Source organism: Canis lupus, chromosome 14 (genome assembly GCF_048164855.1).
Source record: "Canis lupus baileyi chromosome 14, mCanLup2.hap1, whole genome shotgun sequence".
Lineage (NCBI taxonomy): Eukaryota > Metazoa > Chordata > Mammalia > Carnivora > Canidae > Canis > Canis lupus.
In genome coordinates this window covers 46,589,768-46,604,827 of record NC_132851.1, presented here as the reverse complement: position 1 = coordinate 46,604,827, position 15,060 = coordinate 46,589,768, and the positions used below count along the sequence as shown (strand labels likewise).

The window sequence follows — 15,060 nt, the reverse complement described above, 5'->3', positions numbered from 1 at the left end:
AATGTCGTTGAGTTGTCATGTTGTCCATAACTCCCTTCCCAATATGTGAATTTGACAGAAATCCTGATTTTGTTCAGTATTTCTAGTATTTTCCAGTGGTACTTTTCTCTGAAGACCTGAAAGCACTTCTAGAAATGATTTATTACCACAATCTGTGTTTTTTTTTTTTTGGTCAAAATTATCATAATAATATGATATCAAACTAATGGAGTAATCGAGCAAAGATTCTGTTGTAATGTCTGTTTTGGCCAAAGAAAACTAAAACATAGGGGAAAAAATGTGACTTTACCAAGGTCATACAGTGGCAAAGAACTGGAATTAGAACTGAGTTGTTCTTGCTCCCAACTGTGCTGCTGGTGTCTGAGCAAACTACTGAATAAAATATGAAAGACCTAAATTTAATTTTTTCCAGTTGACTCTTTACCAAAATATTTACTTAGCATAGTTTTGTAAGCAAATAATGTAAAAGGCCAAATGTTGATATAGGGGGAGAAAACCTCTTAAGGGAAAGCCTTACAGAATAGAATTTGAAGAGATTTGTATTTTGCCAAATATACTGCACTTACAATCTCCGTATTTCTTTTATTTTTGATCTGTAAGTAATTCTTCCATATGGAGATGTTGTTCTGCCAGATGGCAGAAAGTTATCTTAGTTCTAGGAAAGTTTCTAAGTGAATTAAAATATTGGGAGAATTATAATTGAATAATTATAATTAAATAAATTAAAAATAATTAAATAAATTATTTAATAAATAAAATAATTAAATTCTAAATAATTAGAATTATAATTGAATTACAATTGAATTGTAATTACTAATTTAAATGAAGTACTTTTACTACTTAAAAGGGTAATACAGAATGCATTTTTACTAAAACCGACTGTAGTTTCTAATCTCTCTTGCCCCTTTGTCCCTCCTTCCTCCATCCTTACCAGGTACTTTTAAAAAATAGTAAGACAGGTTTATAGTGATAATAAAGCTCTAACTAATGGGCTCTTGTATCAGAACAGTGCATTAGATTATATCACAGCCTGAGCTTGTCTTGTAAAAACTTAGTTTGCTTAGATACTTGTGAATTATGTGGTTATTTTGTTTTGTGACCATTTAAACATTTCTACATGTCATTGCCCTAACCCTGTAACCAGCCACAGCCAAATCTCATGTAATCACATTCCCTGAATCCAGAAGTGAACCAAAAACAGATGTTTGTAAAGCCTTTGTCGTTAGCTATTAGTATTCTAATGATTCAGTTTGTGGGCATCCCGTTTCCCTTGGGCAGTCATGGTCCACATCTCGTGAAGGTGTTTTTACTGTTGTAAAGCAATAGGTTAATGTGGAGAGGAGAGACAAAGTCGTTCACCAAGACCCTGACTGACTAGGTCGTTCTAGCCCCAAAAGTGGGAGACTGTTTTTCTTTTACCAGTATCTGTGGAAGTCTTTTTAAAATCTTCCCTTGGCCCTTTATTGTATTTAAAAAGGAGAGAGAGAGAAGATAAAAATATTTTTAAGACCCTAGAGAAGGATGGTAGTTACCTCTCTCTTCCAGGGGTTGTTTTCATAATCCAGCACTTGAATCAGCTCACATTGATTGAGCATATACTGTACTGAAACCACTAAATGTGATCTTGGCTCATAAGGAGCTTCTAGTTTCATCAGAGAGTAAATATGCATGTAAAGTTAACAGTAAGAAGTTAACCGAGTGCTGCTGCATATGCATCATGACTTACCACGTGACTGTTACATGTGACAAGAATGGGGAGTACGGAGACCAAAGGAATCCTATTGAACCACAGGGGACAGAGAAGACTTACAGGGAAAGGAATTTGAGTTCAGTTTTGAATGACAGGATGTTCCCCACCATGGTAGACAGTACTGTACCCACAGTCTCCCTGAGCCAGAAAGTAGGTGTGGATCAACAGCCCTCTCTCACCAATACACCACCTACACTCGCCACCCCTACTCCCCTGCCCCCAGCCACTTATCAAAATGTGTTGTCCTACCTTCTACAGTTTCCTTAGTCTCTCCTGCCTTCTGTTCCCAGAGCCACTTAACTTGGTTCAGGCCTCTCTTCATTATCATCTGGATTATTGCCAGAGCTTCCTTTTTGTCTTCTTAGCCTCTTCCATGTTGCTGCCAAAGGCTCCTTCTAAAAGCCCGCTCTTCCCATCTCTCTCCATCTTTTATCCCCCATGGGATGAAACCTTTTGTCATCCAGCCCCTGCTCATTTTGTGCCTTCCTTTCTTGCTGTGCTTGCCCAGTTCCTGGAGCATGCCGCGCCTTTGTATCTGCTGCTACCTTTGCCTGGAATGTGCTTCCTTTAACCCCCTCAGCCCTCTGTCTGCTTCACAATCAATTCTTCTTGTCTTTGAAGACTCATCCTTTCCGGATGGGATACTTAATGCTTCATCTGTTCTGGTCTTCACCTTAAACATCATGGTATCACCATGGTATCATCATTATGCTTATCACCTCATTCATGACTTTCTCCACTACTTGAGTGGAAGCTCCTGGAGGGCATAGATTGTCTTTTTTGTTCTTTGCATACTTAATACTTTTTTATACACTTAATGCTTGATTAAGTTCTGGTAACTGTGTGGGCAACTAAGATCAAACTTGGAGATGTAGTCATTTTTGTTGGAATGGACTAATAATAGGAAAAAAGGAGGATAGATATATGGCATAAATATGGCACATATCTTCTACTATGTGTTTATTATTATACTAGTGATGTCTCTAAGGAGAGTAGCTCCTAAAGCAGGAGTTTATAAAATGATACCTTAGTAAATTTTTAAAAATTAGCATTAAAATCTATTTAGTGAATTTCTCAGGAAGAATAGAGAAAACCCCAATTTATTAATAGCTTTTGTCTAAAAAAAAATGGAAATGGCAAATTGTTTTCCCATTAAATAAACTATGTATTTCAAATGTTTCCCTACTCTCTTTAAAGAAAAAGGAAAAACGAAAATTAAATTTTTGTCATTGAGCATAATTTAATAGCAGTGCATGTTATAATTCTTTATCATTAAATAATAATGTTTCATGTTTATAAGATGCATTTCCCATGATTTGTATTATTGTTAAACCCTACCTTTTTTTTTTTTTTTTTAATGCTACGTTTTATATTAATCATTAGAGGCCCTCTGGTTTCAAGGCCTGCTTAGCTGGCAGAATGTTGATGCAGTGCTGCTGAAGTTTGATTATAGTTGAGCTTATTTCTTTCAGTAACAACAATGAAGTGACATTCATATGGCCTAAATTCAGGATTTTGTCTTTGTGCCAACAGTTTTAGGCATTACTTCTTTTAAAAACTGAATCAGGAACATTCTGTTAAACCAGCTGTGTAGTGAGGATGTTATCATTAAAAGATTGGCTTAGTTCCCTAAAATTGATAAGACAATGCAAGATTCAGTACTGAGATCTATCCAGTATGTATCTGCAATGTTAATTAAGGTCACATATGCATTATCCATATAATACTCTTGTAAACATATTAATAGAATTTATTTTGCATACATAATTTTATGACAGCTAGTGTTTCAAAAAATTCAGTTGTTATAGACATAGAAGAGATGAATTGACATTTTAACCACCGTTTTTATAAATTAAAATATGAATAAGATACGGTATGTTAAGAAACAATCTGCATAAATTACTTGGGTTTTTGCACAATGAGCAAAGTTCAGAGTTTTTAATGCTCAGAGATGTTTTTCCTAGATTGCAAAAATAGTAAATGTCAGCTCCCAAAAGCACAATTATGCATTTATCTAAATTTCAGTTAAAATTTGTGTGTCGCTTGATTAAAATAATACTACTACCATTTATTGAAGTAATTATGAGTCTGGTGTTGTGGTAAGTACCTATTATGTGTGTGTGCACAGTCAAATTATGTGTATATACATTCATTAAATATCTTGTAAGCATCTTGAAAATCTAATGGGGCAAGCTATTATTGTCATTTTAGAAATAATAGGTTTATGATATAATGTAACGTATATATAATTTACATACCATAGCATCATCCTTTTACAGTGTATCGTTCAGTAGCTTTTAGTATATTAACTAAGTTGTACAACTATCACCACTCTCTAGTTGTAGAACATTTTTATAATCCCAAAAAGAAGCCTCATACTTATTTATCTATTGTTTGTCTCTATGGATTTGCCTCTTCTGGACATTTCATGTAAATGCAATCCTAATAGGTGTTGTTTTGTGACCATCTTCTTTCACTTACCATGTTTCTGAGGCTCATCTATTTGTAGCGTGTATCAGTATCTTATTACTTTGTATGATTGACTAATACTCCATTGTATGGATATACCACATTTTGTTTATCTACTTATTGGTAGATAGTGTTTTTTTTTTTAATAGAAGAGTAAATTGGGGTTCAGATAAATGAAAAAGCAGTAAGAACACCCACCCCATTATACACCCAACACCCTCCCCTGGTTTTATTGAGATATAATTGACATATTACATTGTATAAGTTTAAGGCATATAATATAATGATTATATATATATATAGCAAAATAATTACCATAATGAGATTAACATCCATCACCTCACATGGTAGAATTTTTTTTCCTTGTGATGAAAACTTTTAAGATCTACTCAGCTAGTAACTTTCAAAAATACAACACAGTAATGTTAACCCAGTATTTTCAACAGAGTATAGTTATTGTACATTACATGCCAAATTCGTTAGCCAACAGCCTTTAATTCTTCATATTTCAAAGTCTTCCCTGATCTCTGGTGATACTTCCGTAAAATCTGAAGGAAGACAGAGTTAACAGTTTGGATGCAGAAGGGATATGGCATGTTGGACAGTAGAGGAAATATGACCAATTTGGCTGGAGCAGAGAAGCATGGGAATGAGCTGGAAATGTAGGCAGGGGCGAGAGCACATGGAATCTTGAAGCCTCCTATGGATTTTGTCTTAAGCCTAAAAACAGATGCAGAACCATTGATGGATTTTGTGAAAGTAGTTGGGATAATTTCATCAGACTTCTCTGTTTTTCATGGAATGGGGTGGGGGTGGAGAGAGAGGGACGTACTGTGTGTGTGGGAGGAGAGTTGGGATGTGACTGCAGTAGACGAGACATGAGATAAAGGTTGAACAAAAGAAAGGAAGAAAAGAAAATTCTTTTTTTTTTTTAAGCAAACGTAATATAATGCCTACTTCATAAATAGGTACTCTTCTGAGTGCTTCACAAAATATTAACTCATTTAATCACGGATATGAGAAATACTTAAGAGGCAGGAACAAAGATATGGGGGGGTGAAGGAGATTTTGAACTAGGTTTCTATAAATGAATTTGGTAGGGTAATTTATATTCTCATTGACATTAATTTCAGAGATGTAACCATTGAGAGTTAAAATTGATCACATTGTAAAAGAATCACTTATTGCCTATTGCCAAAATACTCTCTCATCCCTCAGAGAAATCTGTCTGCTTTAGGAAATGAAGCCTAGATAAAGAAGCCAACTCATTGTGCTAAGTGAACAGTATGAACTCTGTGATGGTCCCTGAATTTAGAGTTCCTAGCTGCAGACGTCATTGAATTTAGGAACCATGGGCCTGCTTTATCCATTTAAAAAATATACAGATTTTTAACTCCTGAAGCTAGGTTTACATCATTTGACACATATACTTAATTCTCAAGACTGAACATTTTGTGTTGTGAGAAGTAAGCTGATTCTCTAACTCATTAAATATTTTGTTTTATGGTTTGTTTGAAGATTTGGTAAGTATTAGAATAAAGACATATAATTTAATAATGAGAAAATTCAAGATTGGGAAAATCTAAGATGAATGGTCAAAATATTCATAGGTGTCTAAGATTATTAAAAAAGGACAGTGTAGGGGCACCTGGGTGGCTCAGTCCATTAATTGTCTCCCATTGGCTCAGGTCCTGATCCCACCCTGGAATCGAGCCCCTCTTCAAGTTCCCTGCTCAGCAGGGAGTCTGCTTCTCCCTCTCCCTGCTTTAGTGGCCTAGCAATCGCTTTCTCTCTCAAATAAATAAATTTATTTTTAAAGACAGTGTAATACATGTGGCAAGTTTCAGACTTGCTGTTATATAAATGTGGATGTCATAACCTCCCCGTTTGTACCTTTTGTTGTAGTTGTGTCTAAATTCTGTCTTGGGGTGCCTGGGTGGTGCAGTGGGTTAAGCACCCAACTCTTGGCTTTTAGCTCAGGTCATGATTTCAGGGTCATGAGATCAAACCCCGCATCAGCTCTGCTCTCAGCATGGGGTCTACTTGAGTTTTTCTCTCCATCTCCTTCTGCCCCTCCCCACCACACACTTGCTCTCTTTCTCTCTCAAATAAATCTTCATTAAAAAACCCCAAACCCTGTCTTATTATGAGGCCCTGGGTCCTCTCCAATGCAAAGATAACTGAGTTTTGGAAAGCCCTAGCTCACTAGTCCAGACAACTCAGCATCAGCCCAACTTCACTATAAGCTTTGGCCTGACTTAGTTCTTATGTTCTAGTATCTGGGCTGCTTCTCTTTCTCGTGTCAAGGAATGGAGACCAGAGCCTTCACCTCTACTAATTGGTATTTCTGCCTTCCTGAGCCTTGCCTTCTCAAACTCTTCGGTGACTCTGTTTCCTTCAAATATGAGACTGCTTTGCTCCTCAAGAGAATGAAATTCTCATCCCAAAAGAGCAATTTGGACTCAAAGACCCAAGACACCTTTCTTACTGCATGTACTTGTACTTCCTCTTCTTAGACTTTGCATGTTCGCTAACATAACTGTTGTTCTTTCATGGATCTTCATGGTGCCTTTTACCTGTTGTCAGATTCTTTAGAAACCACATTCTACCTCCATTCCTAGATTTCTCATTACCTCTGGCATTGCTGATGTTAAGCCATTATGCATCCTTATGGCTGTACTGATCTTTACAGCCAGAGTCAATTCTAATTGCCCCTCTATGCTGATTGCTAAATGTTTTATTTATTTTTTTAAGATTTATTTATTTATTTATTTATGAGAGAGAGAGAGAGAGAGAGAGAGAGGCAGAGACACAGGAGGAATGCGCAGCAAGCTCCATGCCAGGAGCCTGACGTGGGACTCGATCCCGGGACTCCAGGATTGCGCCCTGGGCCAAAGGCAGGCGCTAAACCGCTGAGCCACCCAGGGATTCCTGCTAAATGTTTTAAATGTGACACCTGATAGATATCTGGCATACATTAGTAGTTAGGCGCCAAATCATTGGGTTCTGACTTATTCCAGTGTTCCAATACTGGCCATAATACTCTTTTAGGCTTCCTTTCTTGAAGTAACCATGCTTACAATTTCATCACATTGATGAGACACAGTTTGCTGGCCTTTTGCAGGATGGAATGGGTTTTGTTCTCTTGATTATTCCTCCTCGTCTTTTTTTTTTTTTTTTTAAGATTTTATTTATTCATGAGAGTTATATAGGGAGGGGCAGAGACATAGGCAGAGAGAGAAGCAGGCTCCCTTTGGGAAGCCTGATGTGGGACTCAATCCCAGGACCCCAAGATCATGACCTGAGCCAAAGGCAGACACTCAACCACTGAGCCACCCAGGTGCCCCTTCCACCTAATATTTAATGCTTGATGTCCAGGACACTGCTTAAGTGGAATTTCTTACAATTTTCTTCTGAGTCTACTAGTTGGTTTAAGCATGCTATTTCCCAACTTAAAAAATTTGCTAAAATGAGTGAAGTGTTAAGGGTTTTTAGAAAAGAGAATTCAAGAGATATCTGTTTGGGGAAAACTGTAGAAGCCAAATTCCAAACTGTCAGACCTATTCCTTTTAGAAGATAATTAATTGGAAATGTGATGGCAGTTCATAGTAGAAAATCATACGGATAGTTTAGAGACAATACGTGTATTTATTGACACATGTGGTACAGAAAGTAGTGAAAATATTCATAAAAATGAAGGATGAACTAATATCTATTAATAACAGTATAACAAAAATACAGATTTATATTAGGTGCATTAAATGTATGTTTTTTGTTTAAAATAATCTTCAGTGATGTTTAGAGCAGCTTTATTCATATTTGCCAAAACTTGGAAGTGACAGAGACGTCCTTTAGTAGGTGAGTGGGTAGATGAGCTGTGGTCCATCCAGACAATGGAATATTATTAAGTACTAAAATGAAATGAGCTGTCAAGCCGTGAAAAGATTTGTAGGCAACTTAAATGCATTATTACTAAGTGAAAGAAGCCAGTCTGAAAATATTACATACTCTAGGATTCTAACAATAGGACATTCTGGAAAAGGTAAAACTGGAGGCAGTTAGAAAAGTAGTTGCCAGGGGTTAGAGGGGAGGGATGGATAAGTTGGTAGAGCTCAGGGGATTTTTAGGGCAGTGAGACTACTCTGTAGTAGTACTATGTTGATGGATGCATTTGTTCAAACCTATAGAATATAAAACACCAGGAATGAACTGTAAGGTAAACGATCGCCTTTGGGTGATAATGATGTGTCAGTGGAGGTTCATCGACTGTAACAAATGTACCTGCTGGTAGGAGATGTTGGTAATGGGGGAGGCTATGCATGCCTGGGACCAGAAGGTATATGGGAAATCTCTGTTCCTTCTCTCAATTTTGCTGTGAACCTAAAACTGCTCTTTTTTTTTTTTTTTTTTAAGATTTTACTTATTTATCTGAGAGAGAGGATTATATGAGAACAAGAGAGCAAGCATGAGCAGGGAGAGGGGAGAGGGGCAGAGGGGGAGAGAGAGAGAAGCAGACTGTCTGCTGAGCAGGGAGTCTGTCACAGGGCTGGATCCCAGGACCCTGAGATCATGACTTGAGCTGAAGGCAGATGTTTAACCGCCTGAGCTACCCAGGTGCCCCCTAAAACTGCCTTTTTTTTTTTAAGTCTTAAAAAAATGGAAAAACTAAAAGTTTCACATAAAATTTTGGAGCAATATATGAATGAGTCATTCTTATTATAGGGAGACTGTGGAAGAAAAGAAAATGATGATTCCAATAAAATGGCCTTAGTAACACTCCTGAAGGTAAGGCTAGTGGTGCATTTTTATGCAGCGTACAGAGGCATGCATTTCCATGATTTGCTATGTAGGGCCTAGCGAGGTTCCGATAGAGAAGAGTCACTTTGGCTGCTATGTGAAGCTGTTATTTCATTTGCTAAGAAGCAGGGATAACTGTGAAGGAAGATTTTTCGGGATTCTGCATAGATTATTCTTATGCACTCAAAACTTAACCATGCAGAAAAAAGAAGGAGGGATTCCTTTCAGTACCATGGGGTTTGGTGACTAGACCGGTTATAGGGTACAAGTCATGGGGAGGAATTGACGATGGTTCTTGAGTTCTCATCACTGAAACCTCACCCCTTGAGATTGTGGATAATGAAAGGCAGAGGACTGATGGGCACCAGGATATGTGGTCTGGGGCACAGTTCGGCGAAGAAAGCCTAGTGGCAGAAACCACGAGAGAAAAATCAGTTCGTGGAGATTTCTAGTTCAAACTGGGAGAGAACCACGTATGACATCTTAAAATTAGGTTTTCGAATTGTTTTATTGATCCTTCACTTTGCTTCCTAGAGCTTTGCCCCTGACATGTATTTATTGAACACTCTCCAAATTGCTTGATGAATGTTATTTGTGATTTTTCTATAAACAGGTTTCTGTGTTTATGGTATTTTTGAAACTTGTTATTGATCAGAATTAGTTTTAAGTAAAATCATTGTACAGAACTAATTGTTCCACTTAAAATGAATAGGCAAGGATTCTCAACCTTGGCTGCACCTTAGTATCATGTTAGGGAGTTGTCAAATACCACAGATGCCCGGGCCTCACTCCAAAGTTTTTGATTGTGATTTAAGGAATTGCCAGAGAAGGCCAGTGAAGACTGGGATCAGGTCATAAAACTTGACTTTGCCTCAATGCTGAGAAGGGATATGCAATCTTTTTCAGGAGGCGGAATTATACTAAACAGTCCAACAGAATCAAGTTTTTATGTTTGCCAATTGACTAATTTACAATGAGAAATATGCCAAGTGGGTGTTAATGCTGGAGCTGGCTGGCTGTCCCTTCCTCTCCTTGTGGGGTAGGTCATACAAAGCTAAATTATAATCAGAAAGTTGCACGGAATGCTTGTAGATCAAAGAAATTAATATCTGTGGTGCCGTGCCATAGGGGCTGGAATATTCCTCTCATTCGGCTTACTCGGCTGTATGAGGCGGATGTTACATTTCCGCCAGCAATAGGTTAAATGTTCAGTTTCCCTGTACCTTGCAACAGTAGAGCTGATTATTTGTTTTAATATTTGACAGTCTGATGTGTATACAATGAAAGCTTATTGCTACTTTGGTTTGCATTTTCTGGATACTAATATTTTTTTCACATATGGTCTCTTTTAGGTTTGTTCTTACATGAATTGCCTAATTATATTCTTTTGCCAATTTTTCTCTATTATCTTGTCAATTTCTAAGAGGATACTTTTTATGAGCTGCTACCTACATTACAGTCTTTACCAAATTATTTCCTAGCTCATTTATGGCATTGTTTGCTTATAAATATTTAAATTTTAAAATTTTTATTTGAATGCATTTGTCTTTTTAAAAATAAGTTTGGGTTTTCTATCTGGGCCAACAGTTTTCTCTCCTGGATTTTGTGTGTTGACCCCTAATTTTTTTCTTTAAAAAAAAACTTCAAAAATTTAAAAAATTAATTTTCAATATCCTGTTAATCTGGACTTTGGTTTTTGAATATAGTGTATTCTTTTCAGATGAATAGTCGGGTGATATTCTAACATTATTACTACACAAGTCCTTCTCTTCCCTCAGATTTTGCCCATGTTGAATTCTTATTCTGGGATTTTGTGGGAGGTTGTCTAATGTTTCACATTAATCTGATTTATCTGTACTTAGGTTTACTGAATTTATTATACTGTTGTATTATGTTCTGGTATAGTTATTTTATATTTTGATGGAATGTTTCTAATGTATTCTGATTACAGTCATGTTGTCTTCTGATTTAGAAAATATTCTTTATTTTTAAAAATAATTTGTTAAAAAAAAAATAAAAATAAAAAAAAATAAAAATAATTTGTTTAGCCATTTGGGGGATATTTAATCCCCTTTATGTACACTCTAAGATGGTTTTATCCAGTACAACTTGAGAAAGATAGTATTGAAATCTTAATTAAAATTGTCATAATTAATATATTAATTTTGTGATAATTGACCCTTATCATAAAAATGCTCTTACCCATAAATAAGTCTTTCCATTTGTTCAAATCTTCTTTTATTTCCTTTAAGGAGTTCTTGTATGGACACCTGGCTGGCTCAGTGAGTAGAGCATGATGAGACTCTCGATCTCAAGATCATGAGTTCAAGCCCCAGGTTGGGTGTAGAGATTACTTTAAAAAATTAAAAAAAAAAAGGTTCTTACAGTTTCCTCCATGTAAGTCCTAGGTTTTCCTTATTAAATTTATTACAACTAGGGGCACATGGGTGGTTCAGTTGGTTGAGCATCTACCTTTAGCTCAGGTCCTGGGATCAAGCCCTTGTTTGCTCGGGTCCTTTTTCCCTCTCTCCCTCTCTCCCTCTCTCAAATGAATAATTAAAATCTTTAAAAAAAAATCTATCGCAACTGATTTTATATTTGTGAATACGTTAGTATCCATTTTCCTTTCTCGGTGATTATTGCTTTGATTTAGAAAACTTTATTTCTTTTTCAATATTTATAGCAATAATTTAACTTTTGTGTGTGTTTTTTTTATAACTTTTGTGTGTTCTTTTTTTTATTATAATTTTTTTTTTATGATAGTCACAGAAAAAGAGAGAGAGAGAGAGAGAGAGGCAGAGACACAGGCAGAGGGAGAAGCAGGCTCCATGCACCGGGAGCCCGACGTGGGATTCGATCCCAGGTCTCCAGGATTGCGCCCTGGGCCAAAGGCAGGCTCCAAACCGCTGCGCCACCCAGGGATCCCCTTTTGTGTGTTCTTACATTTACTTATATTATCCCTTTACCTCCTGACATTAAATAAGGCAAGAGTCTGCATCCTTGTTTAGTTTCTGTTTTTAATTGAAATAGATTTGGTGTGTTGAAACCTATATTATTTAAGTTGGTAAATATTTTTGTTTCATCTCCGGCTGCTGGATATCTATAGTGTGCAGTTACATCTCTTTGTGTGCCATACAGTTAGTGCTTTAAAGAGTAATCCCAAGAGTGGGAGAAGGGAAAGCAGTCTCAGCCTTTGTGAGCCCCTGTTAGTTAGCTCCCAGTTAAGATATTAGGAGGGGGCCCCTTTGGTCCTTGTCTTCTCCCACCATCTCAGCCTCATGGGTATGGAGGATTCAGCCCCCTTATGAGATTGTGCTCAGCTTCTAGGAAGGCAGGGAAGACGGTTATATACCCATATGTAGTTGTTGACTTCCCTCAGGCCCTGGGCCCACGTATGTAGGGAACTGGCATTCACATTTTCATTTCAGGGCTATCCTATGCTGATCCCCAGATTCACATCTCGCTAGAGAAGAAAAGTTTGCCACAATAGCTTTTGCACTGGCTGCGAATGTTTTTATGGGAGGAAGAGAGGAGAACAAAAATAAAAACAACTTTCTTGTTGCTACTGATACATACCCATGGTTGAGATATAATTCAACCCATTCATTTTCTAGTGGAAAAACAGAAGCTTAGAAAGGTTAAATAATATGACCACGATTATAATGATAACTAAGTAGCCAAGTCAAGTTTGGGGCCCTGGTCTTCTGACTCCTGGGTTCATGCACATTTTAAAAATACATCATTTCTAGATTTTTAGAATAGTTCCTTAGCTGAGTCTCTGAAGGTTCAAAGAGTACAAGAAAATAATAACCTCGGGGAGATTCTAGCTGAGTGAATAATGGATTATTTAGAGATGGGTCATTTTTCTTGAGCCTTATAATAAGTGATATTTCTGTAGTAGACTTCAAGTAAAAAACACTGGAAATGTGCCAAAGATGTCATAGGACTTCTATGTTTAGAAACTGTTTTCAATAGGAATAGTTTAGACTAGGATAAATAAACATTTTAGGAACAGATGTCCAAAGAACAAGCAAAAGTCTTAATTTTTCTATCCATTGAAATTCCACCAGAGCAAAAATGTTGGACTGAATAGTAAGAAAAATGATTACATTCACACAGAATAGAAATTTGAAGTATTTACGAATAGAACTAATAAGAATTACATATTCTGATTTTAAAAATTAGTAACTCAAAGTGAATAAAAATTCCAATCCAAAAAAAGAATTATATAGATCCCTTTTGAAATAAAGTATGCATTTTTTCTTCGGGTACCAAAGGAAGAGAAATTAATGACAGTTTGGCAGGTTCTAGACAAGAAGTCTTAATTAAGGCATCAGTTTGTTTTTTTTTTAATATTTTATTTATTTATTCATGAGAGACACAGAGAGAGAGAGAGAGAGAGAGAGAGGCAGAGACACAGGCAGAGGGAGAAGCAGGCTCCATGCAGGGAGCCCGATGTGGGACTCGATCGTGGGTCTCCAGGGTCACGCCCTGGGCTGAAGGTGGCGCTAAACCTTTGAGCCACTGGGCTGCCCCAAGGAATCAGTTTTTTTTCCAACTAATTTATGAAGTTCTGCATAAGCCTGGAAGAATAAGTGAAAAACAATAGCTGAGAAATCACTGAAGATGATGAGTAAACAGGAGTATTTGTGCCAACAGATAATAAAACCTAGAAAGCTACAGTAATTAAAAGGAGATCCTGGTATAAAAACAGATTTTTAAAAATTTGATTGTGATTATGTTTTACCATCTCACCATGATGTTTTTACATTTGTTATTATGAGACTGTGGTTTCACTCTATCATTGTTAAATTTGTTATCGAGAAAGGCATAGCAGAATATCACTCCTCAAAAAGACCAGTACCCAAGCTACAAGTTAAAGTGACAGTCCAGTACATATAGGCCTAAGAGCTTTCTTCCGCCTACATTGTAGGCCTAATTCACTTCCAATCCCTTTCCTTTTTAAAAGATTTTCTTCTCCTGGCACCTGGGTGGCTCATTTAGTTGAGCACCAGACTCTTGGCCTCCTCTCAGAATGAGGGGGGAAGCAAGCCCCGCGTGGGACTCTGCACTCAGCGGGTAGTCTGCTTGAGATTCTCTCTCCCTCTGCCCCTCCGCCCCTTGCACACATGCATGCTGGCTGTCTCATCAATCAATCCATCCATCCTTAAAAAAAAAAAAAAAGGAATTTCTTTTCCCAGCTTCCCCACTGTATGTATATAACCAAGTGGGGCAGAGCATCCAAAAGCAGAATTTTTGTTGTTGTTGTTGTTTTAAAGATTTATTTACTTAGAGAAAGAGAGAGAGAGAGAGAGAGAGAGAGAGAGCATGTGTGTGTGTGTGCCAGGCAGAGAGGGAAAGAGACTCTCAAGCAGGCTCCCTGCTAAGCATGAAGCCTCACATGGAACTTGATCTCAGGACCCCGAGATCATGACCTAAACCAAAATCAAGAGTTGGGTGCTTAACCCACTGAGCTACCAGTGCACCCTCTCCCAAAACCAGATTCTTCTTCTTTCTTCCTTCTTCCTTCTTCCTTCTTCCTTCTTCCTTCTTCCTTCTTCCTTCTTCCTCCTCCTCCTCTTCCTCCTCCTCCTTCTTCTTCTTTTCTTCTTTTTTAAGATTTTCTTTATTCACGAGAGACACAGGTAGAGGGAGAAGCAGGCTCCCTGAAGGGAGCCCGATGTGAGACTGGATCCCCGGACCCCGGGATCACGTCCTGAGCTGAAGGCAGACCCCTGAGCCACCCATGCATCCCAAAACCAGATTCTGAATGAGCAGAATAGAAAGCACAATTTGAGTATGGATTTAGTTTATGAGTGAATAAAATCAGTGATAGAATTTCAGTAAAGGAACCCAGAAGAATTGATTAAATATTAGGGGAATAAATGTCTTTATTGAATATCACTCCAAATAAACTCCAGTTGGGTGACAGATTTAAATAGGAAAAATATAGCTAAGTAAAAAAGAGTTAAAATATAGGTCAATACCTATCAATGTGGGAAAAGCTTTGTCTTTTTAGTCCTTTTTATGGAAATTGAAGATGC

General features: G+C 37.3%; 1 protein-coding gene across 12 annotated transcripts in view; it reads left to right on the top strand.

Annotated features, from left to right (window-relative positions):
* Positions 1 to 15,060, top strand: part of FRYL (FRY like transcription coactivator) — a 256,517-nt gene that overhangs the window by 90,485 nt on the left and 150,972 nt on the right. For 2 of the 12 annotated variants that reach the window (XM_072774989.1, XM_072774990.1), the window contains one exon: positions 8,942 to 9,004. The exons of 9 other annotated variants lie outside the window; for them this stretch is intronic. Coding sequence is in view for 1 of the 3 variants with exons in the window: in XM_072774985.1 (XP_072631086.1) it covers positions 10,016 to 10,055 (40 nt within the window). In the remaining 2 variants the exon portion in view is untranslated. Of the gene's footprint in view, positions 1 to 8,941; positions 9,005 to 9,922; positions 10,056 to 15,060 lie in introns of all 12 variants that reach the window. One more of the 12 variants, XM_072774985.1, reaches the window with a different exon arrangement.